Source organism: Erinaceus europaeus, chromosome 3 (genome assembly GCF_950295315.1).
Source record: "Erinaceus europaeus chromosome 3, mEriEur2.1, whole genome shotgun sequence".
In the NCBI taxonomy this organism is placed as follows: Eukaryota; Metazoa; Chordata; class Mammalia; order Eulipotyphla; family Erinaceidae; genus Erinaceus; species Erinaceus europaeus.
Window position 1 is genome coordinate 81,449,274 of NC_080164.1, and position 12,566 is coordinate 81,461,839.

At 44.0% G+C, this 12,566-nt stretch overlaps 1 protein-coding gene across 7 annotated transcripts in view; it reads right to left on the reverse strand.

The window, feature by feature from the left end:
- LIMS1 (LIM zinc finger domain containing 1) overlaps positions 1-12,566 on the reverse strand; it is a 165,452-nt gene that overhangs the window by 35,511 nt on the left and 117,375 nt on the right. For 6 of the 7 annotated variants that reach the window (XM_060187601.1, XM_060187598.1, XM_060187599.1 and 3 more), the window contains one exon: positions 7,765-7,924. The exons of the other annotated variant lie outside the window; for it this stretch is intronic. In XM_060187601.1, the coding sequence (XP_060043584.1) occupies positions 7,765-7,920 (156 nt within the window). In that variant the 5' untranslated portion in view covers positions 7,921-7,924. The remainder of the gene's footprint in view (positions 1-7,764; positions 7,925-12,566) is intronic. 7 annotated transcript variants of the gene reach the window in all.

The window sequence follows — 12,566 nt, forward strand, 5'->3', positions numbered from 1 at the left end:
GGGCTTGAACCTGGATCCTTGCGCATTGTAACACATGCACTCAACCAGGTGCACTATCACCTGGCCTTCTTATTTTTATTATCTTTATTTATTGGTAGAGACTTTGTGAGGTTGTCAGAAATGGTGAGGGTAAGGGGAGATAGAGAGGGAGAGAGACAGAAAGACATCTGCAGCCTTGCTTTACTACTTGCAAAGCTTTCCTCCTGCAGGTGTGGACTGAGGGCTCAAACCTGGGTCCCTGTGCATTGTAACATGTGCGTTCAACCAGACATGCTACTACTGCCTGGCTGCTTTACGGTTTTCCAATTATCAACCACTGCACATGCAGCGCTGCTCCACTACTTATGAAGCTTTCCTCTGCAGGTGGGGACTAGAGGCTTGAACCTGAGTCTTTACACATGGTAATGTACGTGCTCTAGTGGGTGAGCTATCACTTGGTCTCACTGTTAATCTGGTGAGGCCCAGGTTCACCTTGAGTAAGCAGTCAATGTGGCTAATCATCCTGGCTGCTTCTAAATTACTTTGCAGAGCCAACTGCAGTCACTTTATCTACAAATACACAGACATCCTACTGAGCAGGAGGAAGCAATAGTCTAACTTGCTTCGGCAGTCAAGGGCAAGCATGCCTCGCCTATCTGACCTGACAGTAATTAAGTTGCACAGTAATAGTGAAACTGGAACCCCAAAGGGGCAGGGTGGCCTGGCATTGCTATAGATGACCCAAGTGCCCTAAGACTAAGAAAATGTTTCTGCAAAGCACAGTCCACATGTGAAAATGGAAGTCAAAAGGGAAAAGGCCAGAGATCAGAGACTCACATCCTCCAGCCTATTCTTGCTAGCCTGGGTCATCAGTGTCAAGGGGAGAGTTAGTCTTTGTTCAGGAGGAAATTCAAAGAAAATGCATCATGATCCAGGAGGCCTCAGGCCCTGAGCTGTCTTCTAGCTTTCCAGGCCTCCCTTTCTACCTGTATAAGTATCCTCTGAAACAAAGGACACAGGAAGATGTGAGCAGGGCTTCCTGCCCCTCTCATATGCACACAGGGCAATAATGAGTCTTTCTCTTCCCCTAAAAGCTGATGTGACAGAATTTGGCTTTCTGTGTTACTGCCTGCCTGCCCAAGTTTGGCTTCAGTATTGAACTACATTTTTCTAAAGGAATATTCATTCATTATTGAGGGGGAGAGAGAGAGAGAAAGAGAGAGAGAGTGGGGAGGGGGGAAGAGGAGAGAGAACCAGAACATCACTCTGGCACATGTGGGGACAAAACTCAGGGCCTCATGCCTGTATAGAGCACTGTTTCCACTGAACTACCTCCTGGCTGCCTCAATCACATTTTACATACTTACTTCTTCTTTTTTTTTTTTTTTTAATCTTTATTTATTGGACAGAGACAGCCAGAAATCGAGAAGGATGGGGAGATAGAGACTGAGACAGAGAGACACCTACAGCCCTGCTTCATCACTTGTGAAGCTTTCCCCCTGCAGGTGGGGACCAGGACTTGAACCCAGGTCCTTATGGATTGTAACATATGCACTCAACCAGGTGTGCCACCACTTGGCCCCAAGAAACACGGAGACACCTACAGCCCTGCTTCATCACTTGTGAAGCTTTCCCCCTGCAGGTGGGGACCAGGACTCGAACCCGGGTCCTTATGGATTGTAACATGTGCACTCAACCAGGTGCGCCACCACCCGGCCCCTCTATACCTACTACTATCACAGATGTCCTTCCTTTTTTCCTCTTTTCTCTCTGGGTCCTGATGGAATTGGAGTTCAGAGCCCTCTGGCCTTCCTCCCCTAACATTTCTCCACCTCTGAGAGTAAGACCCAAAATTCTTTGTTTGTTTGTTTGTTTTGATTTTTTTTTAGAATTATCTTTATTTATTTATTGGATAGAGACAGCCAGAAACTGAGAGGGAAAGGAGGTAATAGAGAGGGAGAGAGAAAGATACTTACTAAAATACGCCTACTAGCTATCTACAAAATGGAGGACTCCCCAACTCTTCATCTGCACCACTATTCCAGCCCTTAGGTCCATGATTGGTCAACAATTTGATTGGCTTTGTATGTTAACTCTCTTTTCAACCACCAGGTTCCAGATGCTAGCATGATGCCGACCAGACTTCCCTGGACAGACAACCCCACCAATGTGTCCTGGAGCTCCGCTTCCCCAGAGCCCTTCCCCACTAGGGAAAGAGAGAGACAGGCTGTAGTATGGATAGTATGGATCGACCTGTCAGTGACCATGTTCAGCAGGGAAGTAATTACAGAAGCCAGACCTTCCACCTTCTGCATCCCACAATGACCTTGGGTCCATACTCCCAGAGGGTTAACGAACAGGAAATCTATCAGGGGAGGGGATGGGATACAGAGTTCTGGTGGTGGGAATTGTGCGAAGTTGCACCCCTCTTATGCTATGGTTTTGTCAATGTTTCCTTTTTTTTTTTAAAAATATTTATTTATTTATTTATTTATTCCCTTTTGTTGCCCTTGTTGTTTTATTGTTATAGTTATTATTGTTGTTGTCGTTGTTGGATAGGACAGAGAGAAATGGAGAGAGGAGGGGAAGACAGAGAGGAGGAGAGAAAGATAGACACCTGCAGACCTTCTTCACCGCCTGTGAAGCAACTCCCCAGCAGGTGGGGAGCTGGGGTTCGAACCGGGATCCTTATGCCGGTCCTTGTGCTTTGCGCCACCTGCGCTTAGCCCGCTGCGCTACAGCCCGACTCCCCAATGTTTCCTTTTTATAAATAAAAATAAAAGTAAAATAAAATAAAATAAAATAAAATAATGGCTGGCCACCAGGAGGTGGCACAGTGAATAAAGCATTACATTTCCAAGTATGAGGCCCTGGCATTGCATATGCCAGAATGATGCTCTGATTTTCTCTCTCTTTCTTTATCCCTTTCTCTCCCTTCCATAAATAAGTAGTTTTTCATTAGGGAAAGACAGAAACAGGCAGGGGGTATGGATCAATCTGCCAGTGCCCATGTCCAGAAGAGAACAATTACAGAAGCCAGACCTTCCACCTTCTGCACCCCAAAAAAGATTTTGGTCCATACTCTCAGAGGGGGATAAATGTAATGTTAGGGGAAGATTACCAGAATGCTCTGAACTTCAATTCCATCAGGACCCAGAGAGAGAAGAGGAAAAAAGGATAGACATTCAGAAGTGGTAATAGGTATAGGTATAACTTAAAATGGAAAAGAAGGCAAGGCCATAGAAAAAAAGGTGTGTGTGCGTGTGCGTGCACATGCACGCACGCGGGAGCGCATAGTTACAGAAGTAATAGTCAGCCCATATCTGTGATCTTGGGAGAGCTACTGCAGTTTCCAGTGGAGGGATGAGGACACAGAGCTATGGTGGTGAGAATGGTGTAGAATTATACCCGTTATTTTGTAATTTTGTAAACCACTAATAAAATTTTAAAAAAAAATTTTTTTTTGTAATCTTTACTTATTTATTGGATAGAGACAGCCAGAAATTGAGAGGGAAGGGGGTGACAGAGAGGGAGAGATACAGAGAGACACCTGCAACCCTGCTTTACCACTTGCAAAGCTTTCCCCCTGCAGGTGGGGACTGGGGGCTCGAACTCAGGTCCTTGTGCACTATAATGTGTGCGCTTGAGCAGGTGCGCCTCCACCCGCCCCTAATAAAGATTTGTTTAAAGTAAATATTTAATGGTATCCAGCAGCAGTGGAGTCAGGTAGGGACTGATCCAACAATACCTTGGCTGCCTAAATAAATAAATGAAACAAAAAGTGGGGTGGCCAGCAAAAAAGCTCACTTTGCTATGTGCATGACCCAGGTTCAAGCCTGGCCCCTAGCACATGAAGGAAGTTTCAGTGCTGTGGTCTCTTTCACTCTCTCTGCCTCTCTCTGAAAAGGGGGGGGGGGCGTGAGTGGGCAGAGTACAAGGTACTGTTTAATAAGACAAAAGCAACCTCAAAGCTGTAGTGTGGAAGAGACCCTTTAGCTATTATCGCCAAGTCTAAAGGACCCTCGTCTCTCAAAAGGAGAGCAAAGTAGGCTCCCCTTTTCTAGAAAAGAATTTATTGCTGAGCCTAACTGAAGGGTAGAGAATCCTGGACACTGTGGGTAGGCTCTACTCTAATCACATCCATCCAAAGGGGTTGGGGCTCTTCACACACAGGCTTTTCTTAAATTTTTTTTCTTTTTGATTGTATTTATTTATATATTTGGGGTAGAGACAAATCAAGACTGGAGTGTTGAGAGAAAGAGAGAGGGAGAGAACGAACACACCTACAGAACTGCTTCACCACTTTAAATCCCCGGTCCTGCATTCAGTGCTAAGTATGGTTGAGACAGAAATTCTCTTCAGGATTCCAAAGATCATCTGCTGGGCAGCAGACCGACAGACGGATTCTGGATGTTCACAACATCTTCTGGGAAGAATACCAGGCAGATCTGAGGGGGTATTTATAGTGTAGCAGTCAGGTGCAGTGAGGGTGGGTGGGACCAGAATGAGTCATGCTTGAGTCTACCCGGCCCAGGGTGGCTCATTGAGCAGTGTTCCCTCTGACTAAGCACCAGACGAGTGGTGTGCCAGCTGACAGTGCCCACAGGCAGAACCAGGTACTTCAGAGGCACGAACAGTCTCCCAGGGAGACAGGCACAGGGGGATTAGGGGGGATGGGGGAAAAGAACAGGCTGGAGGGCTGTGGCCCCAGGCCAGCTAACCCAAGAATAGCAGGCCAGGTAGAAGTGAAAGACATCAAGGAAAACAGTCAGCCTTTTTCTTTGACTTCTCTAATGCTCCAGCAATAACCCTGGTTAGAAAAAAGAAAAAAACAAACAAACTAACTAACTAACTAAAGGGGAAGACTGAGACTTCTTCTGGTGCCTGTAACCCCTAGATGTATTTTGAAGAGCATCATCTCCCGCAGGGCACATCTCCACTGAACTGAGAGGGAGATGGAGAGTCTTGTCAGGACCACAGAAGCAGGCCCCCAGGTCTATTTACCAACCTGGGTGTCTCCATAAAACAACACCACTTCCTTTTCCTGCTGCTTCAACCTCTAGGGTTTCCCTTTCTCTCCTCATAAATCTAGCTGCCACCTTCCTCATTACCAGTGGCAGCATGGCTCACAGGACTTGTGACACTGGTGCCAAGGTCACACTCCAGCCCTCTCCCCACCATCCTTTTTCCCTCCCTGCTGTTGGCTATTATGTCTTTCCTGCCCCTGTTCCCATTCCTACTCAGACACCGGCTCCCTCGACAGGAAAAAACAATTCCCATTCTCCAGGGAAGGAGCTAGGAAAAAATTAGACTAGGATAAAAAAGAAGAATTTCTGTTTTGATGGCTAGACTTTATGTTGTAGGGAATATATGCTTCTAGAACACAGGAGAAGCTTAAAAACTGCCCGTATAGACATGGGAGGAGCTTAAAGTAGTGTCCCTCCTCATCACTCTTGAGGCTGAGTCCCAGGGTGATGTTGTGATACACATGGCAGTTCATAGCCTGCATAGAATTTCTGGAGCCTGGCCTGGGAACTTTGCTCTCAGAGGCACTGTTTCTATGGGAAAATGGTGTGTGAACAGCAAACAATTGACTCACTAAAGCACTTTCAGACTACATTTCCTTCCTCAGGAATGGCTTGTGAATGTCCCTACATTAGTAAATGTGTTGTGCAGGGCTGGGGAGACAACTTAACCTGTTAGAGGACAGCGTGTATATGCCCCTGATGTCCCAGCTTCAACTCCCAGTACCACTTGCTACCAAAGCTCAGCAGTTCTCTCCCTCTGCTCTTTCTCATAAAAATTATTTTAAAAATAAATTAAAAGAAATTCTAGGCAAAAGAAGAAACCCAAGAGCAGTCAAATTTGATTGTAGCATAATTTCATGTACATATACTATCATATAAAGACATACATATAACAGTTTACACAGATGGGTAAGGAGTAACTCAAGGCTTTCTCTTTTTGCTTACAGTTATTTATTTCCCTTTTTGTTTCCCTTTGTTTTTTTATTGTTGTGTAGTTATTATTGTTGATGTCATCGTTGTTAGATATGACAGAGAGTAATGGAGAGAGGTGAGAAAGACAGAGAGAGGGAGAGAAAGACAGACACCTGCAGACCTGCTTCACTGCCTGTGAAGCGACTCCCCTGCAGGTGGGGAGCCAGGGGCTCAAACAGGGATCCTTAAGCCAGCCCTTGCACTTCCTGCCATGTGCACTTAACCCGCTGCGCTATCGCTCAACTCCCTCAAGTCCTTCTCTTTCACAGACAGCACTTTGATCTTAACAGCATGGCTTCAGTCTCCCTAGACAAATCCCCCAATAAATTGGTATACTGCACCAAAGTAAAAGACTTTGGAGTGGGGGAGAGGGTTCAGGTCCTGGAACATGATGGCAGAGGAGGACCTAGTGGGGGTTGAATTGTTATGTGGAAATGTTACACAGGTACAAACAATTGTACTTCACTGTCGACTGTAAACCATTAATCCCCCCAATAAAGAAATAATAATAATAAAAAAATTCCCTAGGGGTCGGGTGGTAGCACAGCGGGTTAAGCGCACATGGTGCAAAGCACAAGGAAGGACCAGCGCAAGGATTCCGGTTGAGCCCCCCACCTGCAGGGGAGTCACTTCACAGGTGGTGAAGCAGGTCTGCAGATGTCTATCTTTCTCTCCTCCTCTCTGTCTTCCCCTCCTCTCTCCATTTCTCTCTGTCCTAGCCAACAATGAACAACATCAACAACAACAATAATAACCACAACAAGGCTACAACAACAAGGGCAACAAAAGAGGAAAATAATGGCCTCAAGGAGCAGTGGATTCATGGTGCAGGCATTGAGCCCCAGCAATAACCCTGGAGGCAAAAAAAAAAAAATCCCCAATGCAAACATTTACTGTAAAAAGGTGGTTGAGCCACAGTCAGTATAAATATAAACGGAGCACGGACAACATGTTTACACCAGAAAAGCAAGTATTTGAAGATGAAAATGAAACACATAGAAGAAGTAACTATGAACATATTAACAGTACAAATGGTGGGGTCATTCTACACAAGCCGTCATTAACCCCTCAGGTCAATATATGTATCTGGCATTTCAATCTTACCCTTGATACTGAAATTTAAAGAGAAGGACCAGGAGGTGTCTTAGTTGTAGAGTCTTGCATGTGTGAGGCCCTGAGCTTTAGCTTCAGTACTGCATATGACAGGAGTGTTCTGGTGTCTTATTCTTAAACAAGAACAAAGACACATAAAACACACACACACACAAACAAACAAAACAAAACAAAACAAAACAAAAACCTCTTTCAGCAGATGGTGCAGCAGTAGAGTACAAGGTTGGAAAGCCTTAGACTCCGAGTTTGATTCCTGAAACCAAATATGCAGCATGATGCTTTGGTTCTCTCTCTGGTTCTCCATGAACAAATAAATCTTTAAAATAGATTTTTAGAGATTGATTTATTAATGGGAAAGAAAGAGAAAGAATTAAGAGTATCACTCTGGTACATACAATGCTGCAGATATTTATGGGGGGAGAGGGAGGGAGAGAGGAAGGAGAGTGGGGAGAGAAAGAGAGAGAGAACCAGGCCATCACTCTGGTCATGTGATACTAAGGATTGAACTCAAGACCTCATGCTTGAGAGTCCTTCACTACATTCACTGAGCCCCCTTCTGGGTCACTGACAAATCTGCTTTAGGTGAAGAAGGAAGCCTCAACACAAGAAGGGCGTGGGCTGGGAGGGTCAGGTCAGGAACACTGCGTCTGTGCAAACGTCCAGGCTGACTCACCTCATAGAAGAGGCCTTCTGGGAACTGCTGGAAGCACTGTGCACACACAAAACACTGCTCATGGTACAGTTCTCCATTGCTGTTGACGATCTTCTCAGCAGGAGCGAAGCCTCCCTTGCAGCGCTCACAGGTGGCGTTGGCCAGGGCATTGGCCATATTGCTGTAACACATAGAAGACAGCAGGTCACAGGCTGATCTAAGGTCAAACAACACAGGCAGCTGAGGAGTGAATTCTATGTGACCAAAGTCATATTCCATTGAGAAAGCCTGGGTTCCTGCTTGTATGTTCTCTTTTGAGATTTACTTATGAGAGTGAGGACTAGGGAGGGAGAGAAGGTAGAGGAGGATAAGGATGAGGAGGAAAAAAACAATGAAGAGGAAGCTAGGCTATCACTTTGACACATGTGATGTCAGGGATCAAACTTGGGATCTCATACTTGAGAGTCCAACACTTAATCCACTGTGCCACCTCCTGGGCTGCTGGTTAGATCCTTTTGAATGTAACTGTTTATGCAACTCTTAATACCAAGCAAAAATTCCTCAGCTGTATAGTCTAATTGGTAAGACAGAGTCTCAATAGTAATATCGAAAAAACATACCCTAAAATCACAGAAACTTTACAAAAGCCATTCTATATACAACAGCACAGAGACTCAGAGAGGTAGAGTGCCATGTCACAAAGTTCATGGAAGATACAGCGTCTGAACCCAGGGCCCACACTTAGAAAGTCACAATCTTTATTTTAATGACAGTATCAATTTCGGACACCTGACAGAACGTTGATGGAGATACCACCTCATTTTACAGATTAGAGAAGTACAACCAGGCAGCTGAGGAAATACTAACAAGCCTAGAGACTTGGTAACTCCCTTGCCAGCAAGTTTTTTTTTGTATGTGTGTATGTATGTGTGTGTGTGTGGGGGGGGTATTGCTGGAGCTTAGTGCCAGTACTACAAATCTATGGTTCCCAGTGGCCATTTTTTCCTTTTTTTTATTTTTAGTTTCTATTTGACTGGGCAGGGAGAAATTGAGAAGGGAGTACCAGACAGAAAAAGAGACACCTGCAGACCTGCTTCACAGCTTGTGAACTGTACCCCCTACAGGAGGGGAGCTGGGGGTTCAAACCAGGATCCTTGTGATGGTCCTTGCACTTAGTATTGAAAGAAACAGAGAAAGAGACAGAGACAGAGACAGAGAGAGAGAGGGGCGGGGGAGGGGAAAGAAAGGAAACACAAACCAGAGTGTCACTGTGGCACACACGATGCCAGGGATTGAATTTGAGACTTCATGCTTGACAGTCCAGTTCTTTATCCATTGGGCCACTTCCTAGGTGGCCCTTCCTAGTACTTCTACTAAGACTTTGAAGCACACAGGAGGCATTCACAAAATTATCACAAAACCATACTTTTTCTTTTCTTTTGCTAATTTTTTTTGAATCTTTATTTGTTTACTGGATAGACAGCCAGAAATTGAGAAGGAAGGGAGAGATAGAGAGGGAGACAGAGAGATACCTGCAGCCCTGTTTCACCACTTGTGAAGTTTTCCCCCCTGCAGGTGGGGACCCAGGTTTGAGCCCCTGGTCCCTTGTGCATTGTAACATGTGCACTCAACCAGGTGTGCCACCACCTGGGCCCCCCCAAAACTAAACTTTATCATTCCATTTATGGAGTCTGGAAGGAGAAAAGGAACATAAACAAGCATATAATCAGATAATCGTTTCATTCTTAATGCCTTTATGTGACACCCAGCCTAAAGGGCTATTTTGTCTGAAGCCATTCAAATTAAGATGATTCCCTGGGGCCAAATGGTCAGTGGCCAAATGGTCCCTGTAGTCTCTCGCACATTTATTTTCAGAGGCCCATTGAGAGCACGTGCTCTGTGGTGTATCTGGTCCCATGGTAGCAGACATGAACTATCTGAAGTCAATCGTCTTTATAAAGTTACTACTCCTGAACATCTGAATAACCATGTGATATAGGAGGGTTAAGAGGCTCCTTTCTACAAACTACTGACTTGTCCCACATCAGTTTTAGTTTTACTGCCTCCTTAGTAAAACAGGGTTATGGCTGTTGCCTGCCTGCAAGACTCCACTGTTCTGGGTGGCTTTTTTTTTTTTTTAATTTATTTACTTTAATAAAAGGTGAGTGACAGAGAAAGACAGAGAGAGACAGAGAGAAGTAGATACACCTGCAACACACTTCTGACACTTGTGGAGCTTCTAACCTGCAAGTCGGGCTCAGGGCTTGAACCTTGGTCCTTGAGTATGGTAACTTGTGAACTCTCCTGGGTACACCATCTCTTGTCCCCCTAGTTCAGTGGTTTTCAAAATGTCACTGTACACTGTCATGTGTTCCAATACTCTTTTTTTCCTTCTATTTTTCTGTGGGAGGTCGTATTGTCTTCACATACAATAAATAACACAACTTGCTATAAGAAACAGAGCTCGAAGACTGTCCTTTTACTAAGACAGATTTTTTTCCCCTTTATTAGGGGATTAATGTTTTACAGCCAACATTAAATACAATAGTTCGTACATGCTTAACATTTCTCAGTTTTCCACATAACAATACAATACCCATTAGGTCCTCTGTCATCTTTTTCCAGGACCTGTACCTTCCCCTGACCCATCCCAGAGTCTTTTAGTTTGGTGCAACAGACAGATATTTTAATAAGATTTTCTTTTTAAATGCCACTCTTTTGTCAGGCTGTCACTATTCTAGAAGCTGCTACTCTGATGGAGATTTACTACCAGTGTGTATTGACTTTCTTTTTAAATAAAAAAATTTAATTTGTCTCAATTTTTTCTTTTAAAAACTATTTAATGAAAATAACTACATATTAGCAAGATACATGCAGAGTGAACCAAGCAGTACTCTAGCATATGTGGTACCATGGATCCAACTTGGGGCCACATGCAGGTAAGTCCTGCCCTCAACTTCCTACACCACATCCCAGGTTGCTTTGTTTTATTTTCAACTAGAGTAAACAGTAATGAGCAAATTCTCTTTGTGCACCTTGATAATTTTTAAGAGTATAAATGGTTCCTAAGATCAAAACATTTACCACTGACCTATTTATATAGATTTCCCGTCTATCCAGAAGTAGACTCTTTCCTATTAATCAGGGATTTGGTGGGTTATTTTTTTGCATCTAGGAATGCCAGTATCATTCATCTACTGTACGGAAAAAATTAGTATTCTAAGACCCCCCAATAACCTATGCAAACATTACTAAATAAGGACATTCTACTTTTGTATAGTTTTGTATTCATTACATTAGATTGTTTATATTTAAATTCAAACACTGAAAAAGTTAGAAAATAGGTAGATAAATCATAAAGGCAAGCATACACTCCCCCCAAAAAAAATAAACCAGAGATAATGTAACAAGCATTTTTGAAGACATATCACTCCTAATAATATGCAGAAGCAGAGAGGAGACAGAACATTAGAGGAAACCTTCAAAAAAAAAATCTCACTAATATACTGAACTGTTCACATTTCCCTTTCCTCTCCTGACTTTTTGGAGCTATGGGTTTTTTTTTTTTTTTTTTCCCCCACAGACTATTTGTTAGAGTGGAACTGAGCAGACATGCACAGTCACCACCTACCCCGTCCCACACACATACAACCCCCTCAGACCCCATTATTATAAGCTCACCAGAGTGGGATCTGGTGGGACAGAGCCTACAGTGACCCAAATATTCTTTTCATAGTGGCTGTTTCTACTCAGTACTACTAGGATGGAAGCTACCTCTTAACAGTCATGAGGCCTATTTATTTATTTTTTTTTTTTACCAGAGTACTGCTCAGCTCAGGCTTATGATGGTGTGGGGTACTGATTCTGGGACTCTAGAGCCTCAGGCAGGAGAGTCTCTTCGCATCACCACGATGCTATCTACCCCCTCTGTTGGCTAACTTTTTAGAAAAATAATTTTCAGGGAGTTGGGCTGTAGCGCAGCAGGTTAAGCGCAGGTGGCGCAAAGCACAAGGACCGGCATAAGGATCCCGGTTCGAACCCCGGCTCCCCACCTGCAGGGGAGTCGCTTCACAGGCGGTGAAGCAGGTCTGCAGGTGTCTATCTTTCTCTCCCCTTCTCTGTCTTCCCCTCCTCTCTCCATTTCTCTCTGTCCTATCCAACAACGATGACATCAATAACAACAACAATAATAACTACAACAATGAAACAACAAAGGCAACAAAAGGGAATAAATATTTTTAAAAAAGAAAAAGAATTTTCATTAATTTGCTGATGACAAAAATATTTATATTAGAGAAGATGATAGATATAAATTCCTCTTTTTTTTTTTTTCACATCCAGGGTTATTGCTGGGCTCGGTGCCTGCCATGAATCCACTGCTCCTGGAGGCTTTTTTTTTTCTCTTTTGTTGCCCTTGTTGCTTATCGTTGTTGTTATTATTATTGTTGTTATTGCTATCATTGTTGTTAGATAGGACAGAGAGAAATCGAGAGAGGAGGGGAAGACAGAGAGGGGAGAGAAAGACAAAGAAAGCTGCTTCACTGCTTAGCGATTCCCCTGCAGGTGGGGAGCCAGGGGCTTGAACTGGGATCCTTCCACCGGTCCTTGTGCTTTGCACCACATGCACTTAACCCAATGCATTACCGCCCAACCCCTGATATAAAAATCTTTGTTGGGGCCCTAGTCGGGGAGTCCTGAGATTCCCAAACAGACATGATGGGCCTAGACCTCAAATAAATCACTCTCTCCATTGTTACCGGTCATTTATATCAGGAACAACACAATAGACACCCTTGTGGGCCCCCATAGGACCCTACCTTCAA